The sequence below is a fragment of the Rhinolophus sinicus genome, chromosome 3 (genome assembly GCF_057876585.1).
Source record: "Rhinolophus sinicus isolate RSI-liver-muscle chromosome 3, RSI-T2T, whole genome shotgun sequence".
Classification (NCBI taxonomy): domain Eukaryota; kingdom Metazoa; phylum Chordata; class Mammalia; order Chiroptera; family Rhinolophidae; genus Rhinolophus; species Rhinolophus sinicus.
The window spans coordinates 38736621-38752856 of NC_142503.1; the positions used below are offsets into that span (position 1 = coordinate 38736621).

Consider the following 16236-nt stretch of genomic DNA (forward strand, 5'->3'; position numbering starts at 1 on the left):
GGGACGATCTACACTGGACCAGCAATGACCCTGCGAATAGGACCCTTTGCCATTTTGCAAGAAGAGAGACTACAAGATTAAAGTAATACTCAGGTTATTACCTAAGACTTAATAACGGTTAAAATTTTATACATAGTAAATTACAAAAATAACACAATTAAGCACTTCATCATTTGCAAATTGGGAGTGGAGTTTGTTTTGCAGGTAAGTGCTTCATAATGGTGTTACGTACTAATTAATTCAATAAATATATATTTTTTCATCTTCTATTTGCCAAGCAATGTTCCAGGTCCTGACAAAACAGACAAAATAGACAAAATCCCTGCCCTACGGAGTGTACATTCTAGAAGGAAGCAATATAAATAAGGAGGTGAAATTTGAGAAAATTTTGGTGAGAGTTCAGAACCCAATAATCTTGAGATTTTAAATAGTAAGAGTTCTATTAGCTGAACAATCTTAGATGTCAGAACTTTATTTCAACTCAGTAAAGTGTATTTTATTCCCTTTTCACAAATTGCTAAATAAAACAGCTAATCAGTGGCAGTTCCATAATAATTTGGATGGAAACTTTACTTTAAAAGTTTCAGTTTAGGGCTGGCCCAGTGGCTCAGGCGGTTGGAGCTCTGCACTCCTAACTCCGGAGGCTGCCGGTTCGATTCCCACATGGGCCAGTGGGCTCTCAACCACAAGGTTGCCAGTTCAATTCCTCGAGTCCCGCAAGGGATGGTGAACAGCGCCCCCTGCAACTAAGACTGAACCCGGCACCTTGAGCTGAGCTGCTGCTGAGCTCCTGGCTGGCTCAGTGTGTTGGAGCACGTCCTCTCAACCATAAGGTTGCCGGCTCGACTCCGGCAAGGGATGGTGGGCTGCGCCCCCTGCAACTAGCAACGGCAACTGAACCTGAACCTGGAGCTGAGCTGAGCCCTCCACAACTAAGATTGAAAGGACAACTTGAGTTGGAAAAAAGTTCTGGAAGTACACACTGTTCTCCAATAAAGTCCTGTTCCCCTTCCCCAATAAAATCTTAAAAAAAAAAATTCTCAGAATTGAAAAGACATTTAAAAAAAAAAAGTTTCAGTTTAGGCAAAACAGCATTCTCAGTCCATTAGAATTTGAATGTTCATTCAGTATAAGATAATTTAAGACATTTTTATAAAGACACTCCACCTTTGCCTTCAATGAACTCAATCTTGAACAAAAATCTTTATTTACATATTTCACACAGTAAACACCACTTAAAAATGCTTTCTAAGTGTTACAATGTGTGATTTTGGAGTGGATTGAACTTAACAATTTTCTATTCCAGTTTTCTGTACCCTTCCTTTCCTCCTTTTTTTTTTAACTAATGAGAAAAGAAAGTAAAAATGTATTATTCAAATTTATATGTTGACTTGGTGGTAAAACTAAGACTAAGGCTCAGGTCTTCTGATTCCCAGTCCATTGTTTCTTATTTATTTCTTTATGAAATCATTACACTTCTTTTCTGATAATCTTACCATTCTTTAATGTTCATAGTGATCATCACTGAGTTATTTTTAATATTTTTCCCCACAGTATTTACTGAAACTCTGACAAAATTTTGTCTATACAATATACATAGAAAAAACAGTACAATAAAAAGAGTTCACTCAATTCTCAAAGACTTATTAGGAATATTATTTTCTCATTTGAGCACAACTCTAACAGTATATTTACATAGCAAATGTACAGATTCATACAAGAGTGGATGATGCCACAATGTGGGGTGAAGAGAAGTTGGGGAGTGAGCCACTTAGGAAGTAGCAGCTCTCCTGGCCCTGCTGGTGTTTGCACAGGACTGTGTTAACAGGCCCTAATTTAGTGCTGTTGCTAACTCTTGCCACTTGAGCCAATCAGTTGTTGACTTCAAGAGTTGACCACAGATGCCAAGGAAGCAAGGCCTCTGGCCAGGCCTAAGGCTCCACCTGTGCAAAAACCACTGACAGAACATCAGGCATAAAAAAATAAGGAGCTTGAGTAACTTGGCCTTCAACCTTGACTCACTTGTATTTTTAGTGACAGATAACAAACCAGGTTAGGATTGTAACATTCATTTCTTTGTAAGCCTTGGGAAAGCATAGACTGGGTGACCCATATTAACCCATTAGCACAAAGTTTATGAGCCCTCCCATGAGGAAAAACAGGAGTGGCTAGTCAGTAAAGGGCATCTGAATATACAGACAAAAATTAAGTTTAAAAAGGAAATTTATCAATGTTTTTATTTACAGTTAATTCTAATGTACAGAAATGTCTTTAGCTTTTCTAATTTCAGTAGTGATACATTTTTTTAAAAATCACAAAGCATCGGTGTACGTTTAACTGAAGAGTAGTGAAATATGACTGAGGTAGAACTGTGCAGCCGTTAGTTTAATTCCTAATTTGAGGTTTTCCTTTCTATTGTGAGATAGTGACTTTTTTTTGAAAGATAATTGAGATTGGTTGGTTGAGACAAACTTTTTCTGCTATTGTCTCAATCAGATTTTAAATAACAGAGCTAAAGGTGTTTGTTTTCTGGTGTCTCATCAGTAGTAGGCTCTGTATACCTATGTGTCCATTACTGAAGTTTCCATTTTGAAGTTATTTTCATCTGTTAAAAACATTGGTACAGTTCAGGGGTTTGTCTTCCAAATTTCCTTTAAAGGTTTTTATTTAGTTTAAATGGGACTTTTTATTATAAACTGAACAGAAAGAATGCTTCAGTTGAAGAAAAGACTTTTTTCCTCTATTATGGTGTTTTCTTAATTAATTGCAAAGAAAAGCCTTGGTAGGAAGAATGAAAGTTATCTATGATGCTATTTTCAGGCTTGCTGTTAAGCATAGGCTCAGGGCTTAGTCAATAAAAGATGTATTTATTGTTTCTACATATTTTTTTTTTTAAATTAGGCATTTCGTGCTATATCATGAATGACTTTAGTTAAAACTGGGACAAATTTGAGGTGACGTAAACAATTGGCATAAATATCCTTTGAAATATGACAGGATACAAGCACCCATTAGGCAAGACAGCATGGAAGGAAAATTTGTAAAATGTAGAAGGCACTGGAGAGAAATTACAGGTGACCATTACCTTTGTAATAGGTTCACTGATATATAGTGTCAATAAGGCTGGACAAACATCAATTGAATGAAATAATTTTTTAAAGTTTCAAGTGGAAACCTCCACAGGTCTCTCATGTTTCTCCAATATATTTCTGCCAGTATTTAAAAACAAAACAAAGGTTTAGGGTGGAGAGGAGAAAAAAACAATCATTTAAAAGTCTCTCCTGATGATCACAGTCAGGCCTGAATTAGTGACCTTGAAGATCAAGTGCAAAATATCAAAATATAGAGAGCAGAACCAACAAAATCAGTGTTTACTAAGCAGCTACTATATTCTGGGCACTGTTCTAGGACAAGCAGGAAGGAAAAGATATGACTATGAAGGAGAACTCAAAGTAGACTTTACATGCAATTACTAGGTGATGCAGAGAAGAAGAAAAAGAGAGACGGAGAAGTAACAATTAAACAGATATTAGAAGAAAATATTGCTGAGCTGAGAAAAGACTTGAGGCTTCAGACTGACAGAGCTCACAAGAGATCCAAGAAGTGATGGGGGGAAAAAAGTCTTATCAGATATCCTGATAAATTTAAAGAACTCAAAGGATAAAGAGAGGGGGAAAAATCTCATAGTTGACAAGCTGCCAGCTAAGATTGGGTTCCCTATAAAAGGAAAAAAACCAAACTGGTCTTGGAGTTCTCATCTGCAGTACTAGAAGCAAAAAGAAAAAGAACATAATAGTTAAAGACTAATGAAAGAAAAGGACTACAATCCAAGAATCCCATACCCAACAAAATGATCACTTCCTCTGCCAGACGAAAAGATGATATTCAATGACTAAAATATATCAACCAAATACACCACCTAAGGACAATATAGTGCCGTTCACAATCTTTACTGCTGTACATGTGGCCATAAATGGGGCACTGGGTGAAAAAAAAAAAAATTTGTAGTATATTCACAAGATGTCCGGACTATTATATAATTAATAAAAAAGAATGACTTAGTGTATTTGTACCTGGGATTTGTTCTAAGATATGCAGACGTGGAAGCAGGAGGCACAGCACACTGCGCCATGCAGGGCCACAGGGGAAAAGACCAGGATTAGTCAGGTAGCTTCCTGTCAAGGGAGAGGACAGAGCACAGTCCAGAGCCTTTATTAGAGTTTTCTGGGAAGAAATGGGCAAGACAGGGGAGATACATTTAGGGTTGGATACTATGACTAATTTTGGTAGACTCTGGGCTATAGTGATGGGGTAACTTAGGGCAGGGGAATACAGGCTAGGAGCGTGAGTGTGATAATGGAGATGCTTGGGAGTGTGGACTCTGTGGATTGGTTGGTTTGCATATCAGAGGCTCACTCCCAAGGGAGACATCTGCTCTCTGAATTACACAATCCTGGAAGGGGCAGTCTCACCAGGATCGAAGTCCCAAATGTCACAGTATCAAGAACACAGAGAATAAGGAAATGTAGTCAATACAATCAGCCCCATGATACTTTGGCATCTTACTTAAGAAACTTTGGGGTGATACTAGTGGAGACTTTTGGAGAGTAGGGTATAAGTTGCCCAAAATAGTGTGTAAACATTTTATTATGCAAGTAGAAAGGAGGAACACAAGTAGAGTTATAAGGAATCCTTGCAGGTCAGCCCATAACTAGATTTTCTCTACATATGGCATTAACCAAGAAAACAGATCTGAAATTCTTGGGGTCTCTAACAATATCTTGGTGGAGGTGTAAAGTGTGTTAAAAGTATGAGTCATATATACATATATATGTATATATATAACATAATATATAATAATCTACATATATTATTTTATATATTATTATTACATATAATAATACATCAAGGTGGCAGGTCCAGCAGTTATTTTGTTGGAGGGTATGAAATGATATGTTAGTAAAGTATATGTAAAGATCAGCGGTATTGTGTGTAACCAGGGGAAAGAGTAGTTGTGGGGCTCAGGGGAGAAGACAGAAGTAGAGAGCAGGAAAAAGCTTTGGAAAGTAGGTGGTCTTCTCCTCAGAGGGCTGAAGGATTTTACTGGCATGAGGCATATATTAGTAACGTCTATCAGATTGCCCTTTAGTCATGGGAGGGGAGGGCTATGCCTTTGGGCACAGAACAGATTATAGCAGGATCAGGGGCTAAGCAGACAGTAAGCTCAGAAACATAATGAGACCCCTACTATCAAGGAACAAAAGCAAAAATGCCCTGTGTCCAATTTAGGAGGCAGCCCATGGGCGTTGCTGGGGCCAAGGTTTTAGGGTCTGGGGTGAAATCATCTCCAGTGGTGAGGCCTTGGACTAACATGATGTCATCTGGGGTGTGGAACTGGGGTATCCGTTCCAAGAGGGTATCCACTGCAGGTGACATGGAGCTCCGCATTTGCCATGTTTGGTAGAAACAATGGCTTATTTAAAGGGTTTGGCCTTCCAGATTGTAAACTAATGAAAGCACTCAGGCCAGCAGTAATAAGACCAACAGTCAACAGAAAGGTGTACAGTTGTGCCTGGCAGGCTTTTTGGTTTTTGGTGGAAGTTTATATTCAAATGCGTCCTGTTTATATTGAAGTTTATATTCAAATCTGATGAGCAAATGTCTGGTCCATGGATAATCCGGTTAACGGGTCCCAGAAGAGTTTACACCTTTGATCAAGCCTCCAGCCTTTCTGGAATGTGGGGATGATAAAAAATTTATAGAGGAAGACATTATAAAAGTGGCCTCACATAATGAGTCTTTATAAACATGGAGGCAACACACATCCAACTTTACCTATAAGGAAGGGTGATGGGAAGTTTTTAAAGTTGGTGTGAGGTGCACATTGGCCAAGGAGACTTGCAGTAAGAGAGATAAAGGCCTAGAGCAAGATCCATGTAGGGGCCCATTTATTTGGCTAGAATTGGAAAAGCATTGTCTCTCAAACTGGTTATTTGGGACCATTTAGGGAGATGAAGTTTCTACCAAATACCTTTCCCAAGAGGTAAGCATTGTGTATTTTGAGAAGTAATGTGTGTCTTGGTTATTATAGTAATATCTGTAACTCTGAAAGTAATACAGAGTATCCTGGCAAGGCCTTGTATTGCGGCCTTAATGTATGTGGAGATGTATGATTTTGATTTATATTTTTCATATCTATGAGGAAAGAGAGTCCCAAAGTTTGTGTGTTTCTCCTGAAAGGGACTCTTTTTAGGCAATGGCCCGATAGTTTATAATAAATGTGGAGATGGGGATACTCGTGGGCCAGAGCATCTGGCACTAAGATGCCTGAAGTTTGGCCAAGTGTTTCTTGGGTCCCATCCTGGCTAAGAGATGGAAAGCAGGAATATTGCACTGAGCCCCATCATGCATGGTGGTCAGCAGTGCCATGCACGTAGTCTATGTACTCCCACTGCTGATCGTTTAGTTAATCCTAAGGTAGCCATGTGGTTGCGGGTGGGGGCGCATCCTCCAGCACCTTGGCATCTGGCCAGAGACACAGGACAGGGGAGGCCGCATCCTCCTGCAGGTGAAACATGCCGGAGAGCCCAGGTGTGGCTCCATCCTGTCTCAAAGAGGCCTTGGTGTCCATGCCACCTTTCTGACGTGCTGTTTCCATAACTGAAAGCTTAATAGGCAGCTGGTTATGGAAGGTCACAGGCTGAGAACCTCTTTGCCAGAGAGCCCCACATATATTTTATTTTGTGTTTTAATGGAGTACAGTATGAGGCTGAGGGGCAGTTCCTTGGGAAACTTATGGCCATCCTAAGCGGTCGAGAGACTCCAGGAGGCATGACAAGCGGTGCCAAAGTCTCTTTATTGAAGGAGTTCTTGAGGGGACTAATGGGAGTGCCTGTTGATTTTAATTTGGAAGTCAATATTGTAAATAAAGAAAATGTTGCCTTTAGCACCCCAGAAGCACTAAAAGATGTTAGACCTGTAGATCCTAAAGGACTGTATCAGATGAGTCTCCTTGGAGAAGGATGTCATCAATGTAATGTCACACCTGCACCCCTGGAAGAAGGCGGATGTAGCTGAGATCTTGTCTGAAAAGAATATGTGCAACGGCAAAGCTGTTGAGATGCCCGATAGGTAGCCTGGAAAAGGTGTATTGTGCCACTTTGGGGTAATGACAAACTGAAGCTAAGAGGCTGCAGAAATAGGCACTGAACAGAGCATGTTAGCCAAGTCTACAAGAGCAAAATACCTACTGGTTGGTGACTGACCACAATCAGTAATTTTAATACTATTGGACATTGGGTGTGGGGGCCCCAATGGACTGGGGCTACATGAACATCACCATAATCCATCGTAAGTGTCCTTTGTATGTCTGTTAAAAAAGTTCTTCAGTATATTCGGCATAGACGTTTTGGATTTCTAATTAGATCAAATTATAAACCTTAGCTTTCATATTCTGTATGTATTTATGATTTGATTACTTTTTATTTTCTCCCCTTGTATTTAGGGGTGTAGTTTTGGTTTTGCTTTTAAGTCAGTACGTAATCCAGGACTAGCATTGTTTGCTAAACTGGCATTGGCTCAGTACCCAAGGTTTAAAGTTCCCATTTTTTCCCTTGAGCTTGTAGCCACAGAAAGGGGCAGTCTTTTTTCCGTTTTCTTCCTAGTTCAGGCTTTTGCTCCCTGAAGGCGCCGTCTTTGCTTTCTCTTTCTGGCTGCAGGGACCAGCCGTCTCTGGGTACCCTCTCCCTGGGACGACCTACCGTGTCCACAGAATAATCAGTCCCTTCTTCACACCCCTACCTTTTTTAAAACAAAATCTTTTAGAATGGCTTGTATTTCAACGCAGCTACACTGTTTCCTTTTTTTACCTTTTGGATGTTTACCCAAGCTCTGGGTGGTCCCCAGTGGCCTCTGCTGTGAGCTGCAGCCCCCTCACTAAGGTGTCCCAATCAATTTTAGAGGGACTAGGTCAACATCTAGAGCAATGGTGGCATCAGCTTTTTCACATTTTTTGTTTTGCACGAGACACTTTGTAGGCTGATAAACAGCAGCTCTCAAAAGAGCCCAGGAACATGGATTAAGTGTTTTGCACTTTTTATTGATTGGTCACCTCTTCAGGGGTGGGGGAGGGCTGGAACCAGATGCCTCTTTCCCTTCCTCGCCTTTTGCATTAAACACTGAGCCACTGGTATCCAGGGATGGGATGTCTTACACCTCACTAGGTTGGGGAACAAGTCTCTTGCAATGGCTGCAAGCAGACACAGGAGAGCTCACACGTGACCTGACGTCTGTGTGGAGCCAGGACCTCCTGAGGAGGCCCTCACATCAAATCCACCAGGCCCTTAGCACATAAGCAAATGTTCAAGGGGAAGCAATCTCCTATTACTCCAAGAAACAGACTGAAATTTGACTCATCAAAGCTCAGAGAGGAAAAGGGAAGTGGTTGATGGAGTGACTCCAGGAGCATGTAACTTCTTAGACATGAGGTACTTTCATCTAAACGACTCAGGTGGGCCAACTGCTTGCCATTGCTGCTCCTCATGCTCTTCGGAGGGAACTTTTCGAGTTGTAGCCAATTACCTGTACACCCCCAGGGATTCTTTCCTGGACCCTGGGTACTCCACCAGTGTGGGGAAATACGTTGAGTGCCTGCCCCATTTCGGTTGGGATATCATGGCAATACCCTACAAGAAACAACACCATGCAGTAGCCACCAAGCAGCAAGTGTGCCAACAACAGGCAGTGGCCACTGACTTTTGGATCCAGTTAGTAAGCCAAAGCAGTTCAAGGACATATCTCCTTGTGGTGTCAAACCACACAGCTTGCTGTGCCAACTATGTTACGATTTGACCTGGGATTTGTTCTAATCAGGTGGTAAGACACGCAGACATGGAAAGGATTGTCATGAAGGAAGTTTATATGCGCAGATCCCTAGAACATGGAGGCATGGCACCTCATACCATCAGGGCTACGGGGGAAGGACCAGGCTCTGTCAGGAGGCCTCCTCTCTTGGGAGAGGACAGAGCATGGCCAGAGCCTTTATGGAGGTTTTCAGGGAAGGAACTGGCAAGGCAGGCTGGCTACACTGAGTAAATTTAGGGTTGGATACTTTGACTAATTTTGGTAGACTCTGGGCTACAGTGCTGGTCCCTAGTGGTCTGGTGCTAGTCCTGGGGTGATTTAGGGCAGGGGAATATAGGCTTGGAGTGTGAGTGTGATAATGGAGATGGCTGGTTTGCAAAGGCTCACTCCCAGGGGGACATCTGCTCTCTCTCTGAATTACACAGTCCTGGAAGGCGCAGTCTCACTAGGATCAAGGTCCCAAATGCCATAGTATCAAGAATACAGAGAAGAAGAAAATACAGCCAATATACTTAGTTATACCAAATGATAGAGGGATTTCTATGAGCTGTAACTGAAAAAAAAAAAAAAAAGAAAGACAGAATTGTGTATATCCTATATCCTATTTTTGCAAAATAAAAATACTTCCCCATCTATGTCTACATAGGTCCATATAGGATTGTAGTGTGAAAGAACAAATCCTTGGTTAATAACTTGGATTCTAAGGGATGGGGAAGAAAGTGCTGATGTGGGAGGAGTTTCTATAACAACAGCATATCGAACATCCCATTATGTATAATGTGTGACATAAAGTGATGCAGGGAAGAATGGCCACCAAAATGTTAGTAGTGGTTACCTTAGGGTGGTATGATTCCACGTGAACATGACATTCTTTTGTAACTTTTTATGTTGCTTGAATTATTTACAATGAGCCTGTGTACAGTTGTCACTTGGGATCCATGGGTGATTGGTTCCAGGACCCTCCATGAATACCACAACCTGAGGATGCTCAAGTCCCTTATACAAAACGACATAGTATGCACATCTTCCGTATACTTTAAATAATCTCTAAACTACTTATAATACTGACTACAATGTAAATGCAATGTAACTAGTTGTTATAATGTATAATGTTTAGGAAACAATGACAAGAAAAAAAATCTGTATGTGTTCAGTGCAGATGCAGCCTAACTACATAGTATATATCAGCAACAATGTCACTTTTTTTGGGGGGTATTTTTGATGCATAGTTGGTTGAATCTGCAGATGTGGAACTCACAGATCTGAAGGGCTGACTATATTTATATAACTAGAAAGAAGCAATACAGTTATTTGCAGTTTGGAGGAAGACTTCTTTTTCCTTAAAATTAAAAAAAATAATTTCCAATTTCAGTAGCATTCTCAAAGGTCATAAGCATCGTCACCAAGGGGGGACAAAAGTGAGAGTAAAATGACAAAGGCTTAAGAAAAATCAACTATGAAGTAAATGTACATACAACATTTGGCCAGAAAGTTCTGATATGAGGCCTAACACACACTTAAAAATTCAACAATTGTATACTTGGTATTCAAGCTCACAAAAACTTTTTAATAGTCTCCTGCTGATAAGAATCAGGAAGAAAGGGAATATAAGATTAGCTTCATAATAATCACTTGTGGGTGTGACACAGAAGAGTAGACAATAAAACAGAAATTTTATGACATTTCTATTTAAACCAGAATCCCTGTCAGGACATTTTCTGCCTCGATGAATGACATAGGACTTGATCACATCTTAACAAAACTCAGAAAAAGGGAGTTCAAGTATGAGGACGAGCTGCCATCTGATGCATGAAAATAAAGGAAACATGGGGTTTCTCCCCAAGTTAAAAAACTCCTGTGATACACTTTTTGGATTGTAAGAGGAACTGAGTACAAAAATACTGAACATAAAGCTAGACAATAGTTAACTAAATAAAATCATTGCAAAAACTGCATACACGAATAAGAAAGAATAAAAATTTTTGATGTGAACGTTTCAACTATTATTTTTGATATAATCATCCTCAGTATAATGATCCTTGAAAGTGAAAATGAACAGGGTGATGGTACAGCCAGCAGGAGAAGGTCCGTGCTGATAACCTCCACTCGCTCACCCTGGGAGAGCGCATGCTATTGTTCCCAGCCTGCTCAGCGTCCCACATGGGGGTGCCACAACTTGTTTCCTTGGACTGCGGCAACAGGGCTTCCCGGGCCACGCCAATGGGGATCAAGGAGACATGTTCTGATGAAATAACCTATACAGAAATTTGTTTCAGGATTTTAAAATAGTAACCTCATTTTAAAACATGGGGGTGGTGAGGGGGCGCGGAAATCACCCAAATTCAGGGCTAATTTAGCTGTCACTGGACAGTTAAAGAAAAAAGTCCCATTTTAAGAGTTTCACCAACAGAGACGCAAAGGTACTTAGGATTGATATTCATCCTTCTTCATCACTGCTGCTCCAGGCATCTTGAAAGGCTGCATTTAACTGTGACTTGGTTGTAGTCTAAAAAAAGGGGGGGAAGGGAAGATTTGATTAATCTACCTCATAATTTTAGGCTTACAATACAGTTATGAAATAAATGAAGTGAAAAGCAATTAGATTATTTTTAAAGAAACTGTACAATCGTTAATTTCAAAACAAAAGTAGTGTAAGAAACACCCCATATACAACATCATGTACCTTCATTTCAAATAAACATACAAGACTTTATTCAAATTATGTTTCCCTCAAAGTAGTTACCTCAGCGTGCGCGCGCACACACACACACACACACACAGATGCTGCTATTATTTAAGGCATTTCTGCAACTCTTTGGAAATCAGGTCAACAGTCTGACTTGACAGCCCAAAATATTAATGTGGGCAAGTTTTCATCATTTGGATGGACCTGACTTTTATAAATAAGCAAATATCCACATATAGGCGTAAGGTGTTCATCAAACTAAGCAATACCATTTTTGGTTCAAAACGTGATGTGGGTTATTAAGTCGTGAGGTTTATTCATTTTTTTTGTAGCTGGTAAAGTAGTTCAGAACACATGCGATACGTGTCAGAACTGGTTAACATGCTTGTCATTAGCACGTAAGTGTCCCTAGCAGATTTCTTTGAAAGATAACATACATGTAGGTGGTGTTTATTTAAAACAACAAAACATCACAGTATTCTTACTTTAGAGCTGTGCCTAATAAAGGTAATCAGCAACTAAGGAATTTTAAGTATCTGTGGTATTTCAAATCAATTCACTTTTTTTGGAATCATTTTGAATGGCTACCTTTTTAATCTCTAGCGAATGACTACAGGGCTTTAAGATGATCTGATTTTTTTGAGTATCTGGATATTATGAGCCAGATTTGCTTCTTATTCTGTAGCTTTTACATTTGCTATAAGTTTGTTCAGACCCAAAATCCAATAATGCACTAGGACCAAGATTACTCTAAATTATCTTACATGTATTGCCTTTTATAACATATAGCAATATTTTTTTGATAATGGTCACCCCACTGTAAGTATGAGAACGTTCATTTCCTTTTTGATGAACATGATGATTTAGAATTTTATAATTCAAACAATGATCACAGTAGAAAAAATAGGTGTTTCCAGTAACTACCCCAAGAATCAGCCAGGATAGTTGGAAAACAACATGTCGAGGGATTCTTTATAGCTGTTAAAGCTACAGATCACAGTCCATTACTAACCTAATGTTGCCTATCATCACTTAGTCGTACAAACAAAATTCCATTACACCCCAAATGTCCAGGTACAAAATTATTACTTAGCCTCAGCTAACTATTCACTTATTTCTAGCAGTAGTCCATGGATTTGCAAGAATAGCATTCATTTATTCTTTCATCCAAACATTTACTGAATTTCCTACCTTTCTGGTTGTATGACTTAACTACTAAGTTTTATATATATATAATTATATATATATATATATATATATATATATATATATATACACACATATATATATATATATGTATATATATATATGTGTGTGTATATATATATATATGTGTGTGTGTGTATGTATATATATATACATATATACATATATATATAATTTAAAAATTTTATTGGGGAAAGGGAACAGGACTTTATTGGGAAACAGTGTGTACTTCCAGGACTTTTTTTCCAAGTCAAGTTGTTGTCCTTTCAGTCTTAGTTGTGGAGGACGCAGCTCAGCTCCAGGTCCAGTTGCCATTTTCTAGTTGCAGGGGGCACAGCCCACCATCCCTGCCGGAGTCGCAACCTTGTGGTTGAGAGGATGCACTCCAACCAACTGAGCCATCCGGGAGCTCAGCGGCAGCTCAGCTCAAGGTGCCATGTTCAATCTTAGTTGCAGGGGGCGGAGCCCACCATCCCTTGCAGGACTTGAGGAGTTGAACCGGCAACCTTGTGGTTGAGAGCCCACTGGCCCATGTGGGAATCGAACCGGCAGCCTTTGGAGTTAGGAGCATGGAGCTCTAACCGCCTGAGCCACCGGGCCGGCCCTAAGTTAGGTTATTTAGTGAGAGTTTATTCAAAGATGTATTGTCCTTGGGGGTTAGGTGATTCTTCTTCCCTACTCCTTCAGAAGCCTTTAACTCTGCCTTAATTATCTACCAAAAACATCCCTGGGTAGATAAGCCATACGAAAGTCATGCCTCCTAATTTCATTGTGTAAGGCCAATATGTTACCTATTAAACATTTTCATTTCATTTGAAGGCTCAACAGCGAAGCGAAATTATATTTTATTGTAAATTGTTGTTGCTATGGTGAGCAAAGAAACAAAAATAATCAAGTGAAAATCAAAATGCAGTTGAATATAAATTTTAATGTTCATACTAATAACGGGTAACAACATGAACACATTACAGTATTATAAGAAATATGTTTTATTGCTAAAAAAATCACATACAAAAAACCATACTTATATTTAAAAGCTGTAGTAAAAATGATGTATATATGGATTTGGTACCCATATTACTGTTTGAGACCCAATGATCAAGTGTAACTGCCAACTCCTACTTCAGTTTTCTCTACAATATCTCCCCCTAGGGGACAACCTTTCTATGCTTGCACATATATCCAACCTTACCTCACCAGGTTGCCTGTTCTGATAATTGTGAATGTTATGGAACTAGGGAAGCATGACTTTAGAAGAGATCGAGTCCAGGTCCAAATAAGGTGAAAAAAAACAAAACCAAACTTAACATCTACCACACATACATCTTGATAAATTCTAAATTTCTTACTGGTAATTACTGGAAAGTCTCCATAGGTAGAATATTGGGTTGTCTGAGTCAGCAAGTAATTACACACCAACACAAATGGTAAACAAAACAGCTACTGTGACTGTCAAAATAAAATAAGAGTCTTGGTGAGAAGTCAGATGGAAACTCTAATGTGGCTGACTTACAGATCTCAGACAACGACAAGACAAACTGTTGAGAGTTATATAGGTTTACCTTGACCATGACTAAGTTTTAGGAAGAAGGGGCAAAAGGAAGGCAGATTACTCAGAATATAATAAAACAGCCTGCAAATTAAATAATAGGATTTATGCTTAGCGACCATAAAATCTGTCCCTGTCACCCAGTACCCTTCAGTGTCTTATGACAGAATTAAATTCCTCCTCTGTCTTAGATTTCAGAAGAAACACCCGTAAGGGATTATATCTTGGTTGATGGGGAAGTAAATCTAATCACAAGGGTGGATTTGAAAAAAAAACCTAAGAAAAATTTTGCTTTGGAGATACCATAAACTTGTCCCAGATCACTAATACATGGCAAAACTGGGACTCAAACTCAGTTACCAGTATTATTATTTAGTTTACCTGAAACTGAAACTAAGTGAGTGTATATGTATGTGCGAGTATGCGTGTGTTTTGAACTGCTGTGTTGCCTCTCTGGGAAGCTGCAGCACTCATTTATTTGACAGTTGAGATGAAAACCTCTTAAATATGAGTCAAGCAGTAAATCCACATGTAAGAAATTGGGGCATGTCAGGAAGGAATTCTTTTCTGAAATCTGCACCATGATCACATTCATGTTCCACCTACATTCACAGGAATCATTCAAACTAAAGTTTTGTGAAAATAATCTTAGCACATACCAGTCACATCATTCTTAATACATGAACGATGGCTATCTTTACAGTAAAATGTAAAAGTATATTTTCAAAGATAAGGTTTTATAGCTCTAAAACTTAAAAATAAAGCTAACTTGTGTATTTCTATTTGATTTTCTACTTGTTCAGCTTAATTTCTCATATACCAAAATTCTTGTAGATGAGTTCAAATTATCACTATAACTAACATAAGGAAATAAACCATCAGAATCATATACTGTCTTTATAAATTAAGCATTTTAGTTTTCATCTAATATCCTTTTTCCAAATACAAATCACAGTAGATTTACTTTTATTTTTATTGTTTTAATTTGGTAAATAATTGTTATACTTCTTACCAGGACCTATAGTATTGTTACTTTGATTTAATGTAGACAGTGATTCCCAAACAGCAGGGAACAGTAATTAAATTGTAATGCAAAATAAATGGCTGAACCAAACTATTTGACCATAGTAAGCTTTCTACAGAAGAATATTCAGTCATTTAAAGCTGATGTCCGCTAAAGCTAACTAATGCTATAATGAACCAAATTAGGCACGTGATGAAATCTGGAAGTACTCATACAGTGTTTGGCCAGCTGCTTTAAGATTTATCATTGTGCATTTTTTCTCTTTCATTCGGATTAGGACCAAAAGAAAATAATTCACAGGCTTTACAGTGCAGTAAACCATAGCAGTTGCAAACTTAGGAGTGAAATATATTGTCAATAGCTGTGAAATGCTAATAACTACCTCCATAAAAATTTATTTCCATGTGATTTCGGACAAAGTTCTGTTTTTATAAAGGAACTAAATATATGAAAAATATTTCTAGAATTCCAAACGTGCTCTAGCAACAACTTTTTTCTATCTCCATTTAAGAACCTTTATTTTTACTATGATCTTAGGTAAAATTAACTTAAGTTGTTTCTAACTACAGTATTTCTCCTTCCAACTAAAAAAATTATATATATATGTAAATATTGATTTTTAGAAATTAGGATGAATGGGATGATTAACAGTGCTTAGTAAAATAATCTTTGGTAGGAAAGATACCACCTATAGACCGCTTGGCATAAAAGGAAAATACAAAAACTACTAAGACCAGGGATCATGTCTTTTTCATCTCGTTTTACCCACCATACTTTTAAGGCTCTTCTCATACTGTCATATTTGTACCAATTTATACTCTGAGATAGGCACTGTTAGTAGGAATGTATATTGGTAAAATCTGACATTGTGAATAAAGAGCCTTAAAAATGTCATGCATGATAACTCAA

The 16236-nt window shown here is 38.7% G+C and overlaps 1 protein-coding gene across 5 annotated transcripts in view; it reads right to left on the reverse strand.

The window, feature by feature from the left end:
• Positions 1-10408: 10408 nt before the first annotated feature.
• Positions 10409-16236, reverse strand: part of ERCC8 (ERCC excision repair 8, CSA ubiquitin ligase complex subunit) — a 37894-nt gene continuing 32066 nt past the window's right edge. For all 5 annotated transcript variants that reach the window (XM_019743504.3, XM_074328911.2, XM_074328913.2 and 2 more), the window contains one exon: positions 10409-11368. In XM_019743504.3, coding sequence (XP_019599063.2) covers positions 11300-11368 — 69 coding nt within the window. In that variant the 3' untranslated portion in view covers positions 10409-11299. The remainder of the gene's footprint in view (positions 11369-16236) is intronic.